General features: G+C 36.4%; 1 protein-coding gene across 1 annotated transcript; it reads left to right on the top strand.

Moving 5' to 3' along the window:
- The first annotated feature begins 8024 nt into the window (after nt 1-8024).
- On the top strand, nt 8025-20982 carry LOC106131918 (serine/threonine-protein kinase fused). Its single transcript, XM_013331195.2, has 11 exons — nt 8025-8270; nt 11975-12234; nt 12480-12648; nt 13051-13206; nt 13781-13968; nt 14364-15190; nt 15487-15593; nt 16162-16302; nt 17269-17363; nt 17897-18030; nt 18207-20982. The coding sequence occupies exons 1-11, from the start codon at nt 8160-8162 to the stop codon at nt 18557-18559; spliced, it is 2541 nt and encodes an 846-aa protein (XP_013186649.2). The 5' UTR covers nt 8025-8159; the 3' UTR covers nt 18560-20982.
- The last annotated feature ends 1430 nt before the right edge of the window (nt 20983-22412 follow it).

Genomic DNA, 22412 nt, shown 5'->3' with positions numbered 1-22412 from the left:
TTCCTATATAACAGGCGGAGTAAGGGGCTTGAGGGGGCGAGAGGGGATTGGGGAACGTAACCGCGGAGTCCTACCAGTCTTCCTGCGCTTGCGCCGGCCAATGGCAGCAGCCTCAAACGGCAGGATGCTGTGTATTTTTAGCCGGAAACATGGTCAGGAAAACGTAAACAAGCGGTGCGTGCGCTTGTGGTGCTCGCTTGCAGAATTCTATGACGTGGCTTCGATAATGCGAATCGATCAATGAAGTAATACCCATGTTATTTATTCTATCAGTTGTATAAAACCATTAAGTTAAAACATTATGTTATTGATTGATGTAGGTTAATTATGATCGCCTTCAACTCTTTAATACGTAGATGAGGATGAAAGCAATTTAATTATAAATAAATGATAGGCTATAAACGCAGGTATTTCTATTCTTCTGCCTAGCTACAACATTTTAGACACTAGATTTATTATGGAAAATACTGTATTTACGACGGCAAATAAGATTATTGTAGATACGCTAGGTACATCACAAATTATTAAAATTGCCTCTACCAATAAACATGAACTTTTCAAAATGCTTAATGCGACAAACAATTAAGAATATTGCGACGTTTGTCTACTGTAATTTGTTTTCATATAAAAAGAGACTACGAATTCACTTTGATCAGTTTTTATGCCCTGTCATAATATCATGATATAACTCACTATAAGATTAAATTATTATACTGGGCGTAAGTATAACATTTTTTTTATATGAATACCAGTCAAGATCAAATATGAATACTTACATAGATTTAATAATTCAAGCTACTTTAATCATTAATAGTACCAGCTCATTCAGTTGGTATTAGGTAGGTTCCGCTTAGCAGTTTAGTTTACATTTAGTGAATACATTAAACAATTAGTCCCATAGCCAATAAGGGAACAATGGTCTCGGCATTTCAGCGAGTCATCGTTTTGTTACTATAAGTTCTAGAAAGATAAAGACATCACACCATCAGGCAGGCTTGTAAAAAGAGTAAAAAAAACGGTATTTATTTAAAATTGTGGAACAATTAAAAATAATATTAGCAATCGTGAAGCTAAAATGAATCGTCTGCTGAACAAAATAAAGATGACAACAACGCAACTCTTAGAGAAAAATTGGTCACAAAGAATTTTGAATTTTTCACAAATGAATATTTTCGATTTTATGAAATGTCATCTTAATTATTTTTAAATATCTTGTAAGTTTCCTTGAAATATAGCGTCGCATCAATCTGTCATCAGAGTACCTATATGATGCACGTCACGAAACCTCCAATGGAAAATTGGCACCGCCCGAGATATAGCACTGACGTCCGTCGTGACCCAAGTTCACCGAACTTTTTATTCTTTTGTTAGTAAACAATAAAATAATTGTCTTCCAAAGTGTAAGAATTTTGTATAAAAAAATTATAATATATTATCTTTTGATCAATACGGATAAATGTCTCAATACTTGCATTGCATTGTCAGTTGATGATACTCGAAACAACAGTTCAAGATACGGTTATAGGTAGGTAATACAAAAAGCTTTAAAACTTAATAGAAACTTACAGTAAATTATACTTTCTTTGGTGTTAAAAGTACACCTTTATTTACTTACATACCTAAACTTGATTTAGAATCTGATATGAAAAGACACTGCCTTGGGAAGTTTTTATTATAGCAGCAAAAATCATAGTGATAAGTGAAGCATTCTTCGTGTCTAAAGCAAAATACTGGTGCTTGTCTTGGTCGCCTTCTACGACAGTATTTAAGGGATGCGGTCATTTTATTCTATTAAATCTAGGTACGCTTCCGAGAAGTTTCGTTAAGAATGGAAAATAAACGGAAATTCAACATAAAGTAGAATTAAATCTCTCTCTTGGTTAGTTAACTCGAAGCCCCACACCAAAAATAATAGATTATAGAAAATACATACTTACATACATAAAATCACGCCTCTTTCCCGATTATAGAAAATATTAGAATTTTTGTAACGAATAAACTCAAAAACTATTGTACTGATTTTCACGCAATTTGGCACAGACATAGAATAGACCACAATAGACATAGTTGGGAGTAACACATTATTATGCTACCTTTTCTTATTTGAGAATAGAAGCAGATCAAACATTACGCACGCTGCTATAGACAATGTTCTCGAACAAAGATTAATTCGACAGGCAAGAGATGTGGACGCTTTGTTGTCTTGCGCTATTTATACCCGATTATACGGCAACCAGCTGTAGTATAGTGGATCGCATACAATAAAACACGGACCAACTGAGCTAAACTTTCGGCCGACCATTATTTCATGCTGAAACATATTATTCCGCAGCCGTGCACGATTCTGTAAACAAACGAGACAGAACGTGGGCGAATGTGTACATTAGGGATTTAAGTAACTCGCATATTTTTCTAATCACGCCGTGTTTTTCACGAATAGAAAGTGTTGAAATAATAGGGTTAAACACTGATTAGTCTTAATTAGTTTGGCATCACATTCACGGTAACTTCAGTACCGTTAGGCTTAGATACTTAAATTACAGTGTTTATTAGAAAGAAGTAATTATCGACTTAGGTACATTTTCATAATTGATAAAATAGGATGAACGAGGAAAAAAATGACTCACATATCAATCAACTCCCAGCTGAAACCACTGAATAGATTCGTTGAAATTTGGCATAGATTCAGGTCTGCCTAGCCTAGTAATGCTTAAAATATCCGGTAAAAAAGGAAAAGATAAGATTAATTTCATTATTTTATAACGTGGCGTTACTGACAAAGGAAGGTTAGAAGAAAATTGATAAAATAAAAAACGATTAAATTAGTGTCGCAAACAGATTTATACTAGTTACAAATTAATGTTAAAAAAAACTTCATGTTACATGAGTTCTGAGAACAAAAAAGGTGCAAAGTAAAATACCGTGCGTTTCCCGGCACCAATAGGAAAAAATAATAGGAGCACTCCAATTTTTTCCCATGAATGCGGTAAAAGGCGACTAAGGGATAGGCTTATTTACTTGGGATTCCTTTTTTAGGCGATGGGCTAGTAACCTGTCACTATTTAAATCTCAATTCTATCATTAAGCTAAGCAGCTTAACGTGGCCTTTCAGTCTTATGATCTTATATGATTTCATATGTAGACATGATTATATATATATTTATAAAATATACAGAAAATAAAAAATATTTTATTACATATTTAGCATATTGAACACAAATATTATAGCTTTGAACTTATCTACTTTATAACTACCTACCTATTCACAAAAAGTGATAAATACCTAACTAACTAAGTAATAAATAGTATTTGAATATATTATATATTTAGAAATATCTTACTTGATACCAACACACTGCGTATCGTTTTGAAGAAATTCTTGCAAAACCACGCTGTTTCACACGTCCTGAATTCAACTTGTTTTACGAACTGTTGAGTTCATAACTGTAGCTGAAAATAACCTGTCTCAAAATGCGGTGCTAATAAAAACGCGATTGATTTATAACCAGTACATTTGTATTGGCAACAAACCATTAGTTGAATGGGCAAGGTCTCGCGTTCAAATTCTACATACCTACCCCGATTCATGTGAGACAGTAATAAGTATTGCATACCTAAAGGGGCAAACTGTTGTTACTGTTACAATGTATTTCCACCCACAAAATACATACATATTATAACGTTTTTATAATGATAATAACAATGTGTTCGTGATGTACCGTGTGGTACAATAGAAGTAGAATGGGACCACTACACTACACATCCTATATTTCTATTTCTGAGATGCCGTAAAGGGCTAAGGGAGTAGCACTAATGCATCTTTTACTATAATCCAATACTATGGGTTAGGTTCTCCTGCAGAGGTTGCGGAGGTCAGACGGGAGTGCTTTGTAAAATAACTAATTCAGGATCATGGTAAAAAAGGCGCGTCGGTATTTAGCGTACATATTTAACACTAGCTTTTGCGCGGGGATTTACTCCCATGGGAAATTCCAGAAAAGGTAGCATAATAATGTGTTACTCCCAACTATGTCTATTGTGGTCTATTCTATGTCTGTGCCAAATTGCGTGAAAATCAGTACAATAGTTTTTGAGTTTATTCGTTACAAAAATTCTAATATTTTCTATAATCGGGAAAGAGGCGTGATTTTATGTATGTAAGTATGTATTTTCTATAATCTATTTCAAGACCAAAATCACAGAGCTTTGCACGGCCAGTACTATCTATCAATACATTTTGTGGTTTCAGATCTCTGAAATAAATTTAAAAGATGCACCAATTAAAGTTCTGTTTATGTAGTAGTTTCTGCCAATGGCTAAGCAAGCAATTGCTTATTTAAAATTTCACTGGAATACAATTTTTTTCAAATTGTCTGATTTCCAGTTGACAAGGACTTCCGTAAAAAGCAGATGATAATTTGAAGAAAAAAAAAAGATTTAAATGGAAAAATATGTTGAACTGAAAAATCTTTGAAAGATGTTTAGACCCATACCTATGAAGCACTCTGTGTGAATGCAAATAGTACAAAGCTGAAACTAAGTCCCATGTTATTTTTTTCACTTGCTCTTCATTTAAACACCCTTCTTTAGCCAATATACTATGTAATTCTTTGTCAGCATACTCTGTCACCACAACCAACTCTGATTCTGTATCAAAACTATCTATCATGCGTATAGATAATATTGGGATGATTAAGTTGCCGTTGTATATCGCATTCTTGACGCAGGTTCTTTAAGTCCTTTGAAGAACGCCCTTTCTGAAAAGTTATTTTATACATAAAATCACGCCTCTTTCCCGGAGGGGTAGGCAGAGACTACCTCTTTCCACTTGCCACGATCTCTGCATACTTCTTTCGCTTCGTCCACATTCATAACTCTCTTCATACAAGCTCGGCGGTTTCGGGTACTTTTGACCTGACCCTTTACCAGGACGTCCTTAATTTGATCAAGATACGTTCGTCTAGGTCTTCCCACTCCGACCTTTCCCTCCACACTCTCCTTGTATATCTGCTTAGTCAACCTGCTTTCATTCATCCTCTCCACATGACCGAACCATCTTAACATACCCTTTTCTATTCCTGTAACTACATCTTCTTTCACACCCATCATACTCCTTAACGCTCTCATTTCCACTGCATTTATTCTGCTTTCATGCTTCTTTTGCCATACCCAACTTTCACTCCCATACATTAATGTCGGGACCAACACGCCCCTGTGCACAGCCAGTCGAGCCTTTTTGGATAGTTTCTGACTGCTCATAAAGGCATGCAAAGCTCCATTCACCATGTTCCCCGCGTTCACTCTCCTTTCAATATCACTATCATACTTGCCATCTGATGTAAACTTTGATCCTAGATATACAAACTCTTTCACTTGCTCCACTTTTTCTCCTCCAATCAAAATATTACATGCTGTCATTTCTTTCTCCATTTCAAAAACCAGTGTTTTAGTTTTACTTACGTTCACTTTCATTCCTTTCTCTTTTAAAGCTTCATGCATACAGTTTACCATCTCCTGTAACTCCTCCGCTGATGACGCCAGTATAACCTGATCGTCGGCATAGAGCAGACATTTGACGAGTAACTCATTCATCCTTAATCCACTTTTAGACTCTTTCAAATCTGTCAAACAGCTATCCATAAATAGGTTGAACAGCCACGGTGACGCAACACATCCTTGCCTAACGCCTTTCTCAATCTTAAACCACTCAGTGTGCGCTCCGTTTATCCTGACACAAGCACTCGAATCCTCATATAAGGATTTCAGTGCTCGTATTAAGAGACTGCTCACCCCATGCATAGAAAGTGCTGACCACAATTCATTCCTCTCAACTCTGTCATAGGCCTTTTCCAGATCTACGAATGTGCAATAGACTTTTTGACTCTTGGCCAAAAACTTTTCGGCTATGCACCGCAAGGAAAAGACCTGATCAGTACATCCCATTCCCTTTCGAAATCCCGCTTGAGCATCCCATATTTTGTCATCAGTTTCATTCCTGACTCTATTAATCAATACCTTAGCATACAATTTGCCGACGACGCTAAGCAGGCTTATACCACGATAATTTTTGCAGTCCAGCTGTGACCCTTTTCCTTTGTAAAGTGGCACGATAACAGCCTTACACCAATCTTTTGGTACTCGGCCGCTTCTCCAACACAAATTGAAAAGGCAGTACAACTACTAGCTACTACGCCTTTTCCTGCTTTAAGCATCTCGACCGACACTCTATCACACCCAGCAGCCTTTCCCGCTTTCATACTCTTAAGTGCTTCCACAATTTCGAACATTTCAATTTCGCCTTCCATCTCATTCTCTTTTTCTTCGCTATAGCAGAAATCTTTCTTATTTCCTTCCTTTTTTTCAAATAAACTTTCAAAATAGTCCTTCCATATCTTTAGTACACATTCTTCTCCTTTCACAACGCTACCATCCTGGCATCTGATCCTAGTCAGCTCTCTGGTTATAGTATTTCCTCGGGCTGACCTTACGGATTTCCAGAATACTTTCAGATTTGACTGAAAGTCTTCTGATAGCCTTTTATCAAAATCCTCTTTATACTCTTCTTTCTTTCTAATCACAGCTTTCTTAACCAAATCTTTCATTTTCTTATATTCCTTACGTGCTTCATTCACATCTTCATCTATAACCTCTTGCATTCTTAAGTTAGCTTTTGCTGCTAACAAATCCAGCCATGCTTTCTTCTTTAATCGCACAAGTTCTTGCACATCTTTACTCATCCACGCATTTTTGTGATTTTTTCCTTTCCTTCTTCTACTTACACCACACACTTCAACAGCTACTTTCACAATTCTTTCTTTAAATTCCTTCCATCCATCTTCAATATCGCTCATTTCATCTAAATCTTCAAATTCATCCTTCAGTCTATTAATATACTTCTTACCTACATCCATATCTTGCAAATTTTCTACTTTTACTCTTTCCAAAGCGCTGGTTTTGCCGCCGCTTGTCTGTGACACCGGAGGTCCCGGGTTCGAATCCCGGTCAAGGCATGATGAGAAAAGAACTTTTTCTGATTGTCCTGGGTCTTGGATGTTTATCTATATAAGTATTTATTATAAAATATAGTATCGTTGAGTTAGTATCTCGTAACACAAGTTTCGAACTTACTTCGAGGCTAACTCAATCAGTGTAATTTGTCCCATATATATATTGTCCCATATATATATCCGATAAACCATTTTTTAGATCGTTGTCGCAAAGTGCTACTTCTAAACGACTAGGTACTTAACGAGTTATGATATGGTCAATTTATCAACTACTCGTATTATGCATGTGTCCAAAGAATTTAATTATGCCATGTAATGAACCTACATACATACATACATATAATCACGTCTATATCCCTTGCGGGGTAGACAGAGCCAACAGTCTTGAAAAGACTGATAGGCCACATTCAGCCTACAATGAACCTACTTGGTTTGCAATAAAGTGTTAATACGAAGGATGAAACCTCTGACCCCCGTGTCAGGCTAGATGCATAACTATAAGAACTAAGTAGGTACTTATTTACCATAAAAAACAAAAATGGTTTATAGAAGTAGACTTAGAAGTAAATTCAGAAATAATAAAAGGATGTTTTAATAAAAAAAAGGACAAATTAGTAAATATCAAATAACTAGTTGTACCCACGACTTCGTCTGCGTGGAATAGTTATTTCGGGCATCATTGAAGCCTCAAGGATGAATAATTTTCCCCGTTTTTTTTATATTTTCTTTTATTTCTTCGCTCCTAATAGTTGCAGCGTGATTTTATATATAGCCTAAAGCATCCCTCGATAAATGGTCTATTCAACACAAAAATAATTTTTCAATGTGAACCAGTAATTCCTGAGATTAGCGCGTTCAAACAAACAAATAAACTCTTTTAGCTTGATAATATTAGTATAGATAATTAAGTTACCCTTGAAAAATGTGTTATGTGCCTAGTTTGTCCGTTGAATTTAAAAAAATCTTTTAACATACATCACTGTCACTTTGTATCAACTGTCAAGTCAACATGTTTATTTACACATTTTTGATGATTTGTTTAGTTTATACAATTTTTTTGTAAGAATGTTTTATCATAACAGGCTAATAAAATATTTGTAATGAAGCCGAGAATCAATTAAATATTGAAATTTATAAGGCGAATTAGAAAACATGGAGAGTTATGTCGTATCATCTTTTATTGGTGAAGGTTCTTTTGGTCGTGTTTTCAAAGCAAAGCACAAGGAAACCGACGCTATTGTAGCACTTAAAGTTATAAGAAAGGTAATTCTCTTTAAAAAAATGTGTTTTAATGTAAACCTGGCAGAAATTAGTCGAGGTGGAAAGGGGAGGCCTTTGAGTGGCACACGTTTTAGGCTATTAATAGAAAATCTATAAGTACTTCCAGACTAATAATATTAAGTAAAAGATTTGTACTTTTGTTGTTCTTACCACTGTCTCTATAGATATGATCAAATGTGGTCCTAGGGGAAGTTTTTGGTAGACAAGGGGTAGCTCCTCCCTTTCTGGAACTTCTAGGAGGCAAGCATGTAATAATACTAATAATATTTTATTAATATAATAATAATACCACATAAAATTCATCAATAAAATAACTTTGCCGTGTGGTTCCCGGCACCATTACAAAAGAATAGGACCACTCCATCTCTTTCCCACGGATGTCGTAAGAGCCGACTAAGGGATAGACTTGGGATTCCTCTTTAATGTAAATCCCTGCCAATCTAAGGTCTGCCGCGCCGATGGATGCATGGCTAGGGGCGAGCCTAGTCTCGAGCGTGCCACTTCCGCCATGGGGTTGGGCGACCCCCAGGTAATGGCTAGCCTTACCCTGGCATGCGGGGCTCTGCTGGGGCGGACAAAATTTTTCCCTAGCGTCTCGTGGGAATCGCATTATGAACCTTAAAAAGCATATAAATGGCGGCGATGGTGTCCGCACCCCATCACGTCTCGTTCCCGGCGGGAGCGGTATGCGGTCTGCTGAAAGCCGCTTTGCGACGATGAATGTAAGAGGAGGAATGAAGGATAAGATTGAGGAAGTATGCCAGATGATGGATGAAAGACGTTTGGATGTGTTGTGCGTGAATGAAACGAAGCGGAAAGGATGCGACGCGACGCAGCACGGCCCTTACACGGCGTATTGGTCTGGAATTTCCAGTACCAGCCGAGGCTGTCAAGGGGTCGGTCTAATTCTTTCTGCACGAATGGCTGAGTGCGTGAATGAGTATGAGTGTGTCAGCCCTCGTCTTCTATGGATTAGGCTGAAAGTTGGAATCACTCGGATCTTCGTTCTAGGTGTTTATGCACCTTGGGATGTGGGTTCGAGGGGTACAACATCAGCAAAAAGCGAAAACGAGGAGTTCTGGAATAGTGTAAGAGAAGTATTGAAAGTTACCAAGCCAAATGAGAAGATTATTATGTTAGGTGATTTTAATGGATGGGTGGGTGTAAAGCGTGATGGATATGAAAAGGTGCTTGGTGCGTTTGGTGACGAAAAGGTGAATGATAATGGAAGAAGTGTATTAGAAATTTGTCTAGAGTGGGATCTTTTTGTGTCGAACTCAATGTTTCAACATAAAGAGATCCACACCTACACAAGAGTGGAAGGTATTTTAAAAAGTATGATAGACTTTGTGATTGTAGATGAAAGATTGAAGAACAAAGTGCTGGATACCCGTGCATATCGCGGTGCTGGCATTGACTCGGACCATTTACTGGTGATATCCCGGATAAGGGGTATCTTCAATCGCTGGCGGCACAGGGTAAGGGAGCAAACCAGCGCTTTGGAAAGAGTAAAAGTAGAAAATTTGCAAGATATGGATGTAGGTAAGAAGTATATTAATAGACTGAAGGATGAATTTGAAGATTTAGATGAAATGAGCGATATTGAAGATGGATGGAAGGAATTTAAAGAAAGAATTGTGAAAGTAGCTGTTGAAGTGTGTGGTGTAAGTAGAAGAAGGAAAGGAAAAAATCACAAAAATGCGTGGATGAGTAAAGATGTGCAAGAACTTGTGCGATTAAAGAAGAAAGCATGGCTGGATTTGTTAGCAGCAAAAGCTAACTTAAGAATGCAAGAGGTTATAGATGAAGATGTGAATGAAGCACGTAAGGAATATAAGAAAATGAAAGATTTGGTTAAGAAAGCTGTGATTAGAAAGAAAGAAGAGTATAAAGAGGATTTTGATAAAAGGCTATCAGAAGACTTTCAGTCAAATCTGAAAGTATTCTGGAAATCCGTAAGGTCAGCCCGAGGAAATACTATAACCAGAGAGCTGACTAGGATCAGATGCCAGGATGGTAGCGTTGTGAAAGGAGAAGAATGTGTACTAAAGATATGGAAGGACTATTTTGAAAGTTTATTTGAAAAAAAGGAAGGAAATAAGAAAGATTTCTGCTATAGCGAAGAAAAAGAGAATGAGATGGAAGGCGAAATTGAAATGTTCGAAATTGTGGAAGCACTTAAGAGTATGAAAGCGGGAAAGGCTGCTGGGTGTGATAGAGTGTCGGTCGAGATGCTTAAAGCAGGAAAAGGCGTAGTAGCTAGTAGTTGTACTGCCTTTTCAATTTGTGTTGGAGAAGCGGCCGAGTACCAAAAGATTGGTGTAAGGCTGTTATCGTGCCACTTTACAAAGGAAAAGGGTCACAGCTGGACTGCAAAAATTATCGTGGTATAAGCCTGCTTAGCGTCGTCGGCAAATTGTATGCTAAGGTATTGATTAATAGAGTCAGGAATGAAACTGATGACAAAATATGGGATGCTCAAGCGGGATTTCGAAAGGGAATGGGATGTACTGATCAGGTCTTTTCCTTGCGGTGCATAGCCGAAAAGTTTTTGGCCAAGAGTCAAAAAGTCTATTGCACATTCGTAGATCTGGAAAAGGCCTATGACAGAGTTGAGAGGAATGAATTGTGGTCAGCACTTTCTATGCATGGGGTGAGCAGTCTCTTAATACGAGCACTGAAATCCTTATATGAGGATTCGAGTGCTTGTGTCAGGATAAACGGAGCGCACACTGAGTGGTTTAAGATTGAGAAAGGCGTTAGGCAAGGATGTGTTGCGTCACCGTGGCTGTTCAACCTATTTATGGATAGCTGTTTGACAGATTTGAAAGAGTCTAAAAGTGGATTAAGGATGAATGAGTTACTCGTCAAATGTCTGCTCTATGCCGACGATCAGGTTATACTGGCGTCATCAGCGGAGGAGTTACAGGAGATGGTAAACTGTATGCATGAAGCTTTAAAAGAGAAAGGAATGAAAGTGAACGTAAGTAAAACTAAAACACTGGTTTTTGAAATGGAGAAAGAAATGACAGCATGTAATATTTTGATTGGAGGAGAAAAAGTGGAGCAAGTGAAAGAGTTTGTATATCTAGGATCAAAGTTTACATCAGATGGCAAGTATGATAGTGATATTGAAAGGAGAGTGAACGCGGGGAACATGGTGAATGGAGCTTTGCATGCCTTTATGAGCAGTCAGAAACTATCCAAAAAGGCTCGACTGGCTGTGCACAGGGGCGTGTTGGTCCCGACATTAATGTATGGGAGTGAAAGTTGGGTATGGCAAAAGAAGCATGAAAGCAGAATAAATGCAGTGGAAATGAGAGCGTTAAGGAGTATGATGGGTGTGAAAGAAGATGTAGTTACAGGAATAGAAAAGGGTATGTTAAGATGGTTCGGTCATGTGGAGAGGATGAATGAAAGCAGGTTGACTAAGCAGATATACAAGGAGAGTGTGGAGGGAAAGGTCGGAGTGGGAAGACCTAGACGAACGTATCTTGATCAAATTAAGGACGTCCTGGTAAAGGGTCAGGTCAAAAGTACCCGAAACCGCCGAGCTTGTATGAAGAGAGTTATGAATGTGGACGAAGCGAAAGAAGTATGCAGAGATCGTGGCAAGTGGAAAGAGGTAGTCTCTGCCTACCCCTCCGGGAAAGAGGCGTGATTTTATGTATAAAATAACTTTTCAGAAAGGGCGTTCTTCAAAGGACTTAAAGAACCTGCGTCAAGAATGCGATATACAACGGCAACTTAATCATCCCAATATTATACGCATGATAGATAGTTTTGATACAGAATCAGAGTTGGTTGTGGTGACAGAGTATGCTGACAAAGAATTACATAGTATATTGGCTAAAGAAGGGTGTTTAAATGAAGAGCAAGTGAAAAAAATAACATGGGACTTAGTTTCAGCTTTGTACTATTTGCATTCACACAGAGTGCTTCATAGGTATGGGTCTAAACATCTTTCAAAGATTTTTCAGTTCAACATATTTTTCCATTTAAATCTTTTTTTTTTTCTTCAAATTATCATCTGCTTTTTACGGAAGTCCTTGTCAACAGCTGGAAATCAGACAATTTGAAAAAAATTGTATTCCAGTGAAATTTGAAATAAGCAATTGCTTGCTTAGCCATTGGCAGAAACTACTACACAAACAGAACTTTAATTGAGTGCATCATTTAAATTTCTTTCAGAGATCTGAAACCACAAAATGTATTGATAGATAGTACTGGCCGTGCAAAGCTCTGTGATTTTGGTCTTGCAAGAATAATGACCAATTCTACTCACATCCTTACATCTATAAAAGGCACACCTTTGTATATGGCACCGGAATTAATTGAAGAAAAGCCTTATGATCATCAAGTAAATACCTTTTTAAATATTTAATAACATGCTCCTACACATAACTTGCAGATCAATATTTAATTGTTGTTGTACAATTAGTTTTTGCGGGAGAGTAGTCAACATAGACTTTTTAAAAGATACCTAAAAGTCTATTATATCTGTGTACCAAATTTCATCAAAATCAGTTTAGTAGTTTTTCAGTTAAATCATAACAAACATGTAAATCTTTTATCTTTATTATTAGAGTGGATTTTTGGCAATAAAATGAGAAGCTAAATGGATTTAATTTAAATTAACTTTAATATTTGGGTTAAGTAGAGAACTTGTTACTGTTATTTCAAAGTAACATTTACCTTGGTAATTTTTATTAAAAATTTTGGTTAAAGTCATAGTATACATGATTTGGCGTGACAATTTCAGGCAGACCTTTGGTCTCTGGGATGCATAGTATATGAATTGATGGCAGGCCAACCACCATTCTGCACCATGTCTATCTGGCAGCTGGTCAGGATGATCAAACATAAGCCTGTCCAGTGGCCTACATTCATTAGTACAGAGGCTCGCTCCTTTCTGCAGGTAAGTTGTCCAGTATAGTGCTAGCTTTACTGTTGTAAGTTCATACAAGTATTACTAACTTACAACATATTATGATGGAATTGAGATTCAAATAGTAACAGGTTGCTAGCCCATCGCCTACAAGTGGAATCCCAAGTTTATAAGACTATGCCTTAGTCGCCTTCTACGACCTTCCATAGGAAAGATATGGAATGGTTCTGTTCATAAGTGCCGGAAACATCCCGTAAAGACGCAAGTATGATAAACGCCTGGGGGATGATGATAAATATACATTACGATACTTACTACATAGAAGAATATGAAAGTTAGATATAACAAATCATCTGTTTAATGATTTGTTACATCTAACTTTCATCAAAAGTCAAATAGAATAGAACAAAGTTTGTTTATGTTAAAGCGGAAATTAAATTTATTTAAATGCAAAATTATGTGAAAAAGTACCTGAGAAGGCCTATTTTCTGAATGAAATATTGTTTTTTTTAGATTCTTTTTAAACTACCTAGTCTTGCCAGGTTGTTGATGTTTTACAAGTTTCCTGTAAGTATACTAATAATTGAATTATTATTAACTCCAGGGGCTCCTTCACAAGGACCCAATGAAGAGAATGAGTTGGCCAGAAATCTTGAAGCACGACTTTGTGAATGGTCATGTTCTCATTTTACCAGAAGATGTACAAAGCGAGTCCCCATTCACAAAACCTTTGACCCATAGCCAGCAAGAGGCGAAGCAACTACAGAGAGATAAAATTAGTAATACTGCAAGGTAAGTGAATAAAATTTTTAAAATAAATCTTTTACTATTCTTAATAAAAAATTAAGGATAGATAAACATCCAATATTACAATGTGAATCTGATCATTGTTCGTCCAGGGTCTACAGAACTAGTGAGTCAGACATTGAATTCACCCAGCTGCATCTTTTAATTTAAGACTGTGCCCATGATTGTAATCTAATAATATAAGAACTAGATCATAAAAAGCATATGTTTTTTTGTTATTCGATCATGTGTTGATTACTTAGTTATTGCCAATATGTAAAAACATGATGTTTTTATATAAGTAACTCTTTAGATATTTAGATACTTATAGAATTGTGTGTGTGTGTTGTAATTGTTATTATAGGCAAAACAATATTTTTTAACCTTAAGCAATTTTACAGACTGAAACATGAAGAGGTACCGATAAAATCTGACACGCGTGAGCACGACCTGCGCAACGTTCGCGGCGCGATGCAAGCAGTGGAATGTGTGCCCATGTCGGATGACGACAGTGTGAGAGCCACGAGCGCTTTCAGTGTCAGAGACAGTCTGAAGACCGACGACGAAGACCAACCACAACCAATAACAGCAGCCAACGCCAAACTGCTACGACACGAATATAATGTCATGAATAATTCCAATCTAGTTGTCTGTAATCTTGAAAAAAATATGGCTCAGCTGATGGCTACCAACAAGAAACAAAATGATAACAATAAAATGGACAAAATAGATGAAGAAAAACAAAATATAGAAAAAACCGAGGAGACGAAAATAGTCGCTGATGATAATCAGGCAGAAGCAAAGCAGAAAATTAAATCGACCGATACTGCATCACAGAGTTTAGAGAATCCTAAAAGTTCGACAAAATGCAGTAGTGATGTAAGTTCTGGTCTCAGCAAAAGTGTTCCTCCCTCGTATAAGCAGAAAATATTACAGTTTTCACGAGACAAATTGCGATTCGGCAGTGGTGGTAACCGATTGACGAGAAGTATTAAAAGGTCATTTCATTTTAGCAGAAGTTGGGATAAAAATAAGGGCGATAATGGCCAAAGGCGTACGAGTGAGCCTGCAGTTGAAATTCCTAATATTATAGACGCTGATAAGGAAAAATGTTCCAAAGAGGAAAAAGATGAAGATATTGAGAAATGTGAGGTCATAGACGAGACGTCGGACGAAAAAGAAGTTGCTAACAATGATGTGATTGTAAAGCCAGAAGAAAAGCATGAAGGTAGGTATCTGCTTTTGTTTTATAGATTGTTTCCCCAGTACAAAAAGATTTTTTATTTTTTTGATTATTTACTTTATGTTAATAGAATAGACGAAAAATTACTTTGTTTATAACGCAAACTGTGGAGTATAAAATCTAATTATTATCAGTATTCTACAGGCAAATCATTTATTATTTTGAAAGACGGAGATTGTTAATATACTTTATAAAGTCGTTATAATAGTTGACGTTTGGAAAAAATGTGCAAAATATAGAGCAATTGATAGCATCGTTATTAACAAGTTTTTGTTTTACAGTTAAAGAACCATCTAGCATTGAACTAGAAGAGTGGGAAGCATTTCTTAATTCAAATATCAATGAGGTCATGAATGGAGATGTAGAATCTTTAACTCAACTCAATATGGTAAGTCCTTACACCTTCAGGATCTTGTCACTATTCTGAAAAAATAGCAGATTACTAAATTGCGAAATATAAAACGTTACCAAAATAATAACTTAAAAATCACGCCTCTTTCCCGGAGGGGTAGGCAGAGACTGGAAAGAGGTAGTCTCTGCCTACAAAAATAATGGGAGGTATAAAAGGGTTGGTCGTCAATGGTAGACTTAAAAATGTTATTAGTAAACATGATCTAAGCTGGTTTAGATTCCTCTGCAAGGTGCCGGCGGTCAGAGGGGAATCACTTCGTGTAATCTTCTGGCACGTGTATTAAATATAACCATCTAACCGAAATAATGATTGATTTCAACAACCGTATGTACCTAAGTTGATTTACATATTGACGGGTAGGCAAAATAAGAGCTCCTTTACACTACCGTAGGAACCAGACGTATACGCAATTATAACGCACGAAAGATTTAAATTATTTTTTTTTTAAAGGTTAACTAACATTTTTAAAATTAGAACTAGTTCGTATTTTTTTTTATTTTGCTATCGTCGGTGAATTTTGATGGAAGTAAATATCCAAATGCAGGTGAGCATGGTGATCGGCGTGGTGGGCAGCGCGGCGCGCGGCGGGCGCGGCGCGCGCGTGTGCGGCGCCGTGGCCGCGCTGCTGGCGCTGCCCGCGCTCAGCCACACGCTGCCCAGGCACACGCTGCGCGACATACAGGACGTGAGTGCATGGCTTTATAAACACTGTTGCTTTTTGGCAATACATACATACTTACATATGGTCACGTCTATATCCCTTGTGGGGTAGACAAAGCCAACAGTCTTGAAAAGACTGATCGGCCACGTTCAGCTATTTGGCTTATTGATAGTATGAGATCCAAATAGTGACAGGTTGCTAGCCCATCGCCTGAAAAAGGAATCCCAAGTTTGTAAGCCTTTCCCTTAGTCGCCTTTTACGATATCCATGGGAAACAGATGGAGGGGTCCTATTCTTTTTTGTATTGGTGCCGGGAACCACACGGCACTAATAAGTGAATATTTAATATTTTTGGCAATAATAAGTGAATATTGAGGTAACAAGTAAGTTATGCGATCGCGAATCAATGACTAGCATTTGGTTGTCGGGCCTTCGCATACCTATATGCTGCAAAACATATAGGATTTCAGTATACGGCTTCTCAGTATACGCTATTGATTTAAACAAATGAATAAAGGGCATGTACCTAATAGGTGGGTATGGTGATTGCTGGCAGCCCTGGCCAATATATACGTCGTGACTTTGACGTTCTTAAGAAAACAAATGAATAAACGTAATATATTTGACATAGTGATCGGAGCGGTATAATAGGCGTTATCAATTAACTTTTGTGGTTTAGTTCGCATAAGAGTTCTCACGTCTTTCAAGAGTCAATCAAACATCCCGACCTGAATTGGCCCCAGTGAAAAGTTATGTATAATTTTACGCGCATTTTTTACATCAGAAAGAATTACACTTTCATGCAATATCTCACTGATAAGCTAGCCCCAAAGTCAATTCTGGAATTATGTAAGGGATACTAACTCAACGGTACTATATTTTATAATAAATGCTCAAGTTAAGATAAACATTCACTTTATATTGGTAGCATATAAAAATAACAAAGAGGTATGAAATGAATTTAATGATAAATCTGTGATTAATTTTCAGGTTTACTTAGAAGCGAAAGTGGTGTTCCATTTTGTGGCAGCCATCAACACCTTGATGCAAAACAGCGGCGACTCCGATGAGTTCTCCGAAGATATGTAAGTTAATTCTTCTAACTTCTTTTAAAAATATTTTTATTGAGTTAGGTTTAAAGTCAGATCCACTGTCGACTAAGTCTGTCTCAGTTTGACTAGAGCTATGACTTTTTTTTTTTAAATTCACCACCTTAACCAAAACAAAAGAGTAATTCTAGTGTAATTTTTGTATCCAGCTAAATTTAGTTTAAATATGTGTAATATTTAATTTAAATTTATCTGGCTACAAAAACTTTGCGTTACAAAAACCTCACGCTACACTAGCGCCTCTAACGACGAATAAATACACATTATTTAAATTACTGTTCATTAAATAAATCTACATAAAAACATTGGTAGAGTAATAATTGAAAAAAAAAACAAAACTCTATACTAAGTATATAATCATAGACACAATCACTACGGAAAACAAAAGTTTACATAACAATCAAGATCTGTTTTTTTGCATGTGTAACGCAGTGTGTGCAAGTGAGAGGTCATGATTTTGGCCGTCGTTTTATTGAACCGGGTTGTAGATACTATTATATTGTAAACAGGCTGGAGGGAGTGAGCCGCATGACGGAGGTGTGTTCGTGGCTGTGCGTGCGCTCGTGCCGCGGCGTGCGACAGTTCGCGACCGCACTCGCCGCGCACAACGCATACGCACATTTCACCAAGCTGCTGTCTCTATGTAAGTATTATTTTTATTTTAGAATTTAGTTTAGGTTAAGGCATTTCGCCTGAAATTATTAAGCTAAGACTGTAGTAGATAAGGTTCATTGGAAACTATAAGCTACGGGGGCCGATACACTAGATAAATGGCCAAATATTAATTTAATGAAACGTAATCTAAATTTATTCTTCCAGATGCGAAATCTCCGAGGATAGTACTTAACATCATTGGCCTCTTAATAACAGTTTTACAAGATTTTCCTGAACACGCCGACGTGGTAGAGAAGATACTTTTTGACGATGACAACTTTAACTTCCTCAATCTCTTAGAACAAAACAACGACTCCCTAAAAATGAGAGTGTGTGTTTTAATTAGTCTATTATGTACGTTCTGTTGTACTGCGCTTTCCGCTGCCATGGAATCGAAGTGGAACAAGAAGCATAGTGACTGCTTGGAAGCTTTGCACAGTCATTCTAATGTAACCTTGAATAGAGCGGCCAGGTTGGCTACGAAGGAACTCAGCAACATGCCTTTTTATGGTAATTAAATAAGCAACCTAAGGAGGATTAGAAGCATCGTACAAATTTTTAAATAAGGTTCTTTGTTATGTCGAGTTTTCGAAATAATGTGTGACAGCAGCATAACGTTTTATTTACGACTACATGCTACTAATCTTCTAAGGTTGCTTATCTCTACGTTTTTACAACAATGGTGAAAAACAGATTTACTATATTTTATGTAGCAAATGTCAAATGTCTATAAATTTTATGCATAAGTAAAAAACAGATTCTAGTTACATAAATATAATAAATCTTTAAAATAGAAAAACGATATTTATACCAGCAGCCATTGGCATGCTGTATTGAGAGGTATGTGCGTGATTTTGATAAAATATCCAGTGCGTATACGTCTCGCACATTTCGGCACGCGTTCTGGGCATTCTTGTAATCTAGTTAATTTGTTTGTGGGCGAATTGTTGCTATTCAGCATTACTAGGCGCTGAACTTTCTAAAGTTTCCACATAATACCAGCTAATCAGAATAGAACTATCAAGCAAATATAAAAACATTTAATTTCTTCTACTCCTTCGTTCATCCTAATCATACGAAGATAAGCTAGATATTTAGCTGTATGTGCATTACTAGCTTTTCCTACAACTTCGTTCGCGTTAATCTAAATCTCGTTTTTATTTCCAGACGAATGTATCCTATGTTTTGATCTTTAAAAACTAATATACAAACAAAATTTTATCGAAGTGGTACCTTCGTTTTATGTTTATAATATTAGTATGAATGAATTTAGGCTGTTCACTTGCCGGATTCACACAGAGCGAGTAGCTTCGTAAGTCCTGCTCCGAAAAGCAGCTCGGTTGTGTACAGTGTTGGCAACCCCAATGTTAAGTTAAACTATAGATATTGTTAAACCGGAGGGCTTGGTTACACTGATAGTGCGTCCCTCGTCGCGGCAGCGCTTTCCTCGGCCGAGTGGCACGCACGAGCTGATTCGCGCGGCAATTGTTGAGCGACATATCTCGCTCTGTGTAAACCAGGACGTCTGTCTTAGCTTGATAAGAAATGATCTCTTTGGCTATCCGATATGATAGAAAGAGAAAAATGATTAGACATGTCTTGTTAACGCTCGAGAACCCTACCTCCGTAGGTCTACTGAATAATTAACTAACAAATTGAAATGAATTCTTTTAATTCCCTTTTTTAATCGATTGTCCTTACTTCCATCTACTTATGAACTTTATAGTACACTTAGCTACGCTCAGGGAGGGAGATATCTCAACTTTTCCGTTGTAATGAAGTATCAGAAAATTCAAATCGAGAAAAGTATGGTACGGCCATGCCGCTTTTTTTGCTCGACTTGGCGGGGGGTTAGTTATATAATTAAAACGCCATTGGATGAAATGTTTATTTGTACTCTTAATCCATATTCCGTCCTGTTATTTTTACAAAAGTATAGATACCAAACACGGAGTTTAAGAGGGATAGTAGGAGATGGGCGTAACACATTTGCTTAAGAAAGAGCTTGTCATCAGCAACATGTGACGAAACAAGTCTCCAAATAATGAAATACCCAAAATTTTAATTTCCAGAAAAATTATTTTATTTTTTATTGCCAAGCATAAATTCCTTATTTTCACAATTTTGCATTGAGTATTGGTTTCATATTGTGAAAACTCTGGAAAAGGTTGCCATTCCAAAAGCGACGTCATGCGGCAAATAATAGGGTAGCCACATGATTTCTTTCTGCAACAAATCTACTAGCACAATAGAACAACTCCTCTATTCCTCTAAACTCCGTGATACCTATCTATTTTTACTATAAGAAATGAAATATTTTGGTACACTTAATTGACAAAATGTATTAAATAATATGGAATACTAGTAGATAATGCTAATTTGTTTAAATATAAAGTAGGTGCTCATCTAATCAAGTCTTAGGTGCTATGATATCGTACGTATCGTACGTATCTAGAAATTAAGATTTAACTTTTATTTAATTCTAGTTTTACCTTTATTTTTTTGATATAAGACTATTAGTATTTCTAACTTTTAAGTCAATTAGTATTTCTTATGAATTATTTTGTTTTACCCATATGACGACGATGATTAATGACACCTTTGGACAGGTTTTAAGTCGTCTTCTTTCACATTTATAAGAATAGTATCATGTAATAGTAATAATGGTATACACAACAGTAGATATACACAACAGAAAAGTATCATAAAGTACACAAACATAAAAGACAAAAACATTACGTATAATTAATTTTGATACAAATATTTAAATGCATTTATTGTGCATTTGTGAAAGGAATTGATCGAAACTTTTGAGAAAAGGTCATGAGGTTGTTGACTGCGACCGAAAAAAGTATTACGAAACGTGCCTATTAATTTAATTTTTTTTAATTATATATTTTAAATTTAATCTTTATTTTTATTTCCTTGAAATAACATTGGTGCCATATTGTAAATATAATGTTTATTTGAAATTAATAAACAAGAAATGATTAAAAACCTTGTTTTTTTTTTCATTTTTTGCACTAAATTGTATTGTACAATAAACCTGTATTTTCAACAGAGATGTTTCAAGACTGTTAACATATATGTATGTAAGTAAAAACAACCTGGAATTATACAGACGGTTGTATACTAACATTAAACTAACATTATGTAGATATAACTAAGTTTATATGTAACCCTACGACGTATCTTGGAAACCGGCAGCCATATTTTTTCGTGAAACCTTATGGACAAAACGCGTAACTAGATGTCATTGGGAATATTTTTTTTTATTATTTTTAATCTAAATTTTTTGATAGTCTACCATTCGTTAATACATTAATTTATGTCTTCGTCGCTAACTTCATATGTGGAAATAGAGGCTCTTGCTGTATGCTTATTCTATCCGCAATTAGGCAGCCGCAGTCCAAGTGTCAATGAACCCTGGTGATTGGGTCGATCGGCCAATGCATTTATAATAAACAGCAAGCAATCGTATTGGCAGGCTCTGAATATACGATTTGCGAACCTATATGTGTATCTCGTTAAAGGAAAGAAAAAAGGCGATTTTTGCGGGCCCAAAATTAAGTAGGTATTAACTATATTTTAAGTTCACCCTCATTGTTTAGAATCAAACCAATAGGTATAGTACCAGGCGTTACGACCCTCGCGAAAAGTTATTTTTATGCCCGCGACGATTTTATACATTAAATGGATTTTCAAAAATACTTTTATACGAACCTACCTTGAATCGTAAGAACCTACCTATATACATATTTTCGTAATTTTTATTATTATTCTTTGTATTATGTCCTGTAAGATTATATGTAAGTAGATACCTACATATATCATGAAAATGCTTTATGCGTTAATTCTTTGTCGTTCGAAAAAAGGACGACTTTAAAAATAGTAAAGATAACAAAGTGGACTCCATAAACGATATCTCAGTTCTTAAATAAAATAAAAAAAAAATACAAAAAAATAATAATATCACAATTGCAAAATGGTTTACGACAATCGCGGCTAAGCGCTTAGCCGACACTCAGGTTCGGCGTATCTAATATCGTGCGGTGTCGTAGATTCGCAATTTGTTTTTGAGCGCGGTTATTGCACTTTATGGTAGTGCATGGTAGTTACATAAGGGAGGTGATCGGCCGGCCTCGCGCCGGTCGCTAGTGCATTCACCGAACGTGCATTCAAATTTACTAATATCCATTTACGCCTTATTTCGAACGGCGCAGTATTAAGATTTTATCTGCGTAGCCGGCTCGTTGAAATGTCAGAACGTCCGCACTCCAGCTTTTTATATATTTCAATGATATTATAATAATGTAAACATACTACAAAAATCACGTTTTTTTCCCTGACAGGGAAAATAGAAATTTGGAA

Source organism: Amyelois transitella, chromosome 5 (genome assembly GCF_032362555.1).
Source record: "Amyelois transitella isolate CPQ chromosome 5, ilAmyTran1.1, whole genome shotgun sequence".
In the NCBI taxonomy this organism is placed as follows: Eukaryota; Metazoa; Arthropoda; class Insecta; order Lepidoptera; family Pyralidae; genus Amyelois; species Amyelois transitella.
Note: the sequence above shows the minus strand (reverse complement) of the source record. Positions and strands in the feature narration are given on the sequence as shown.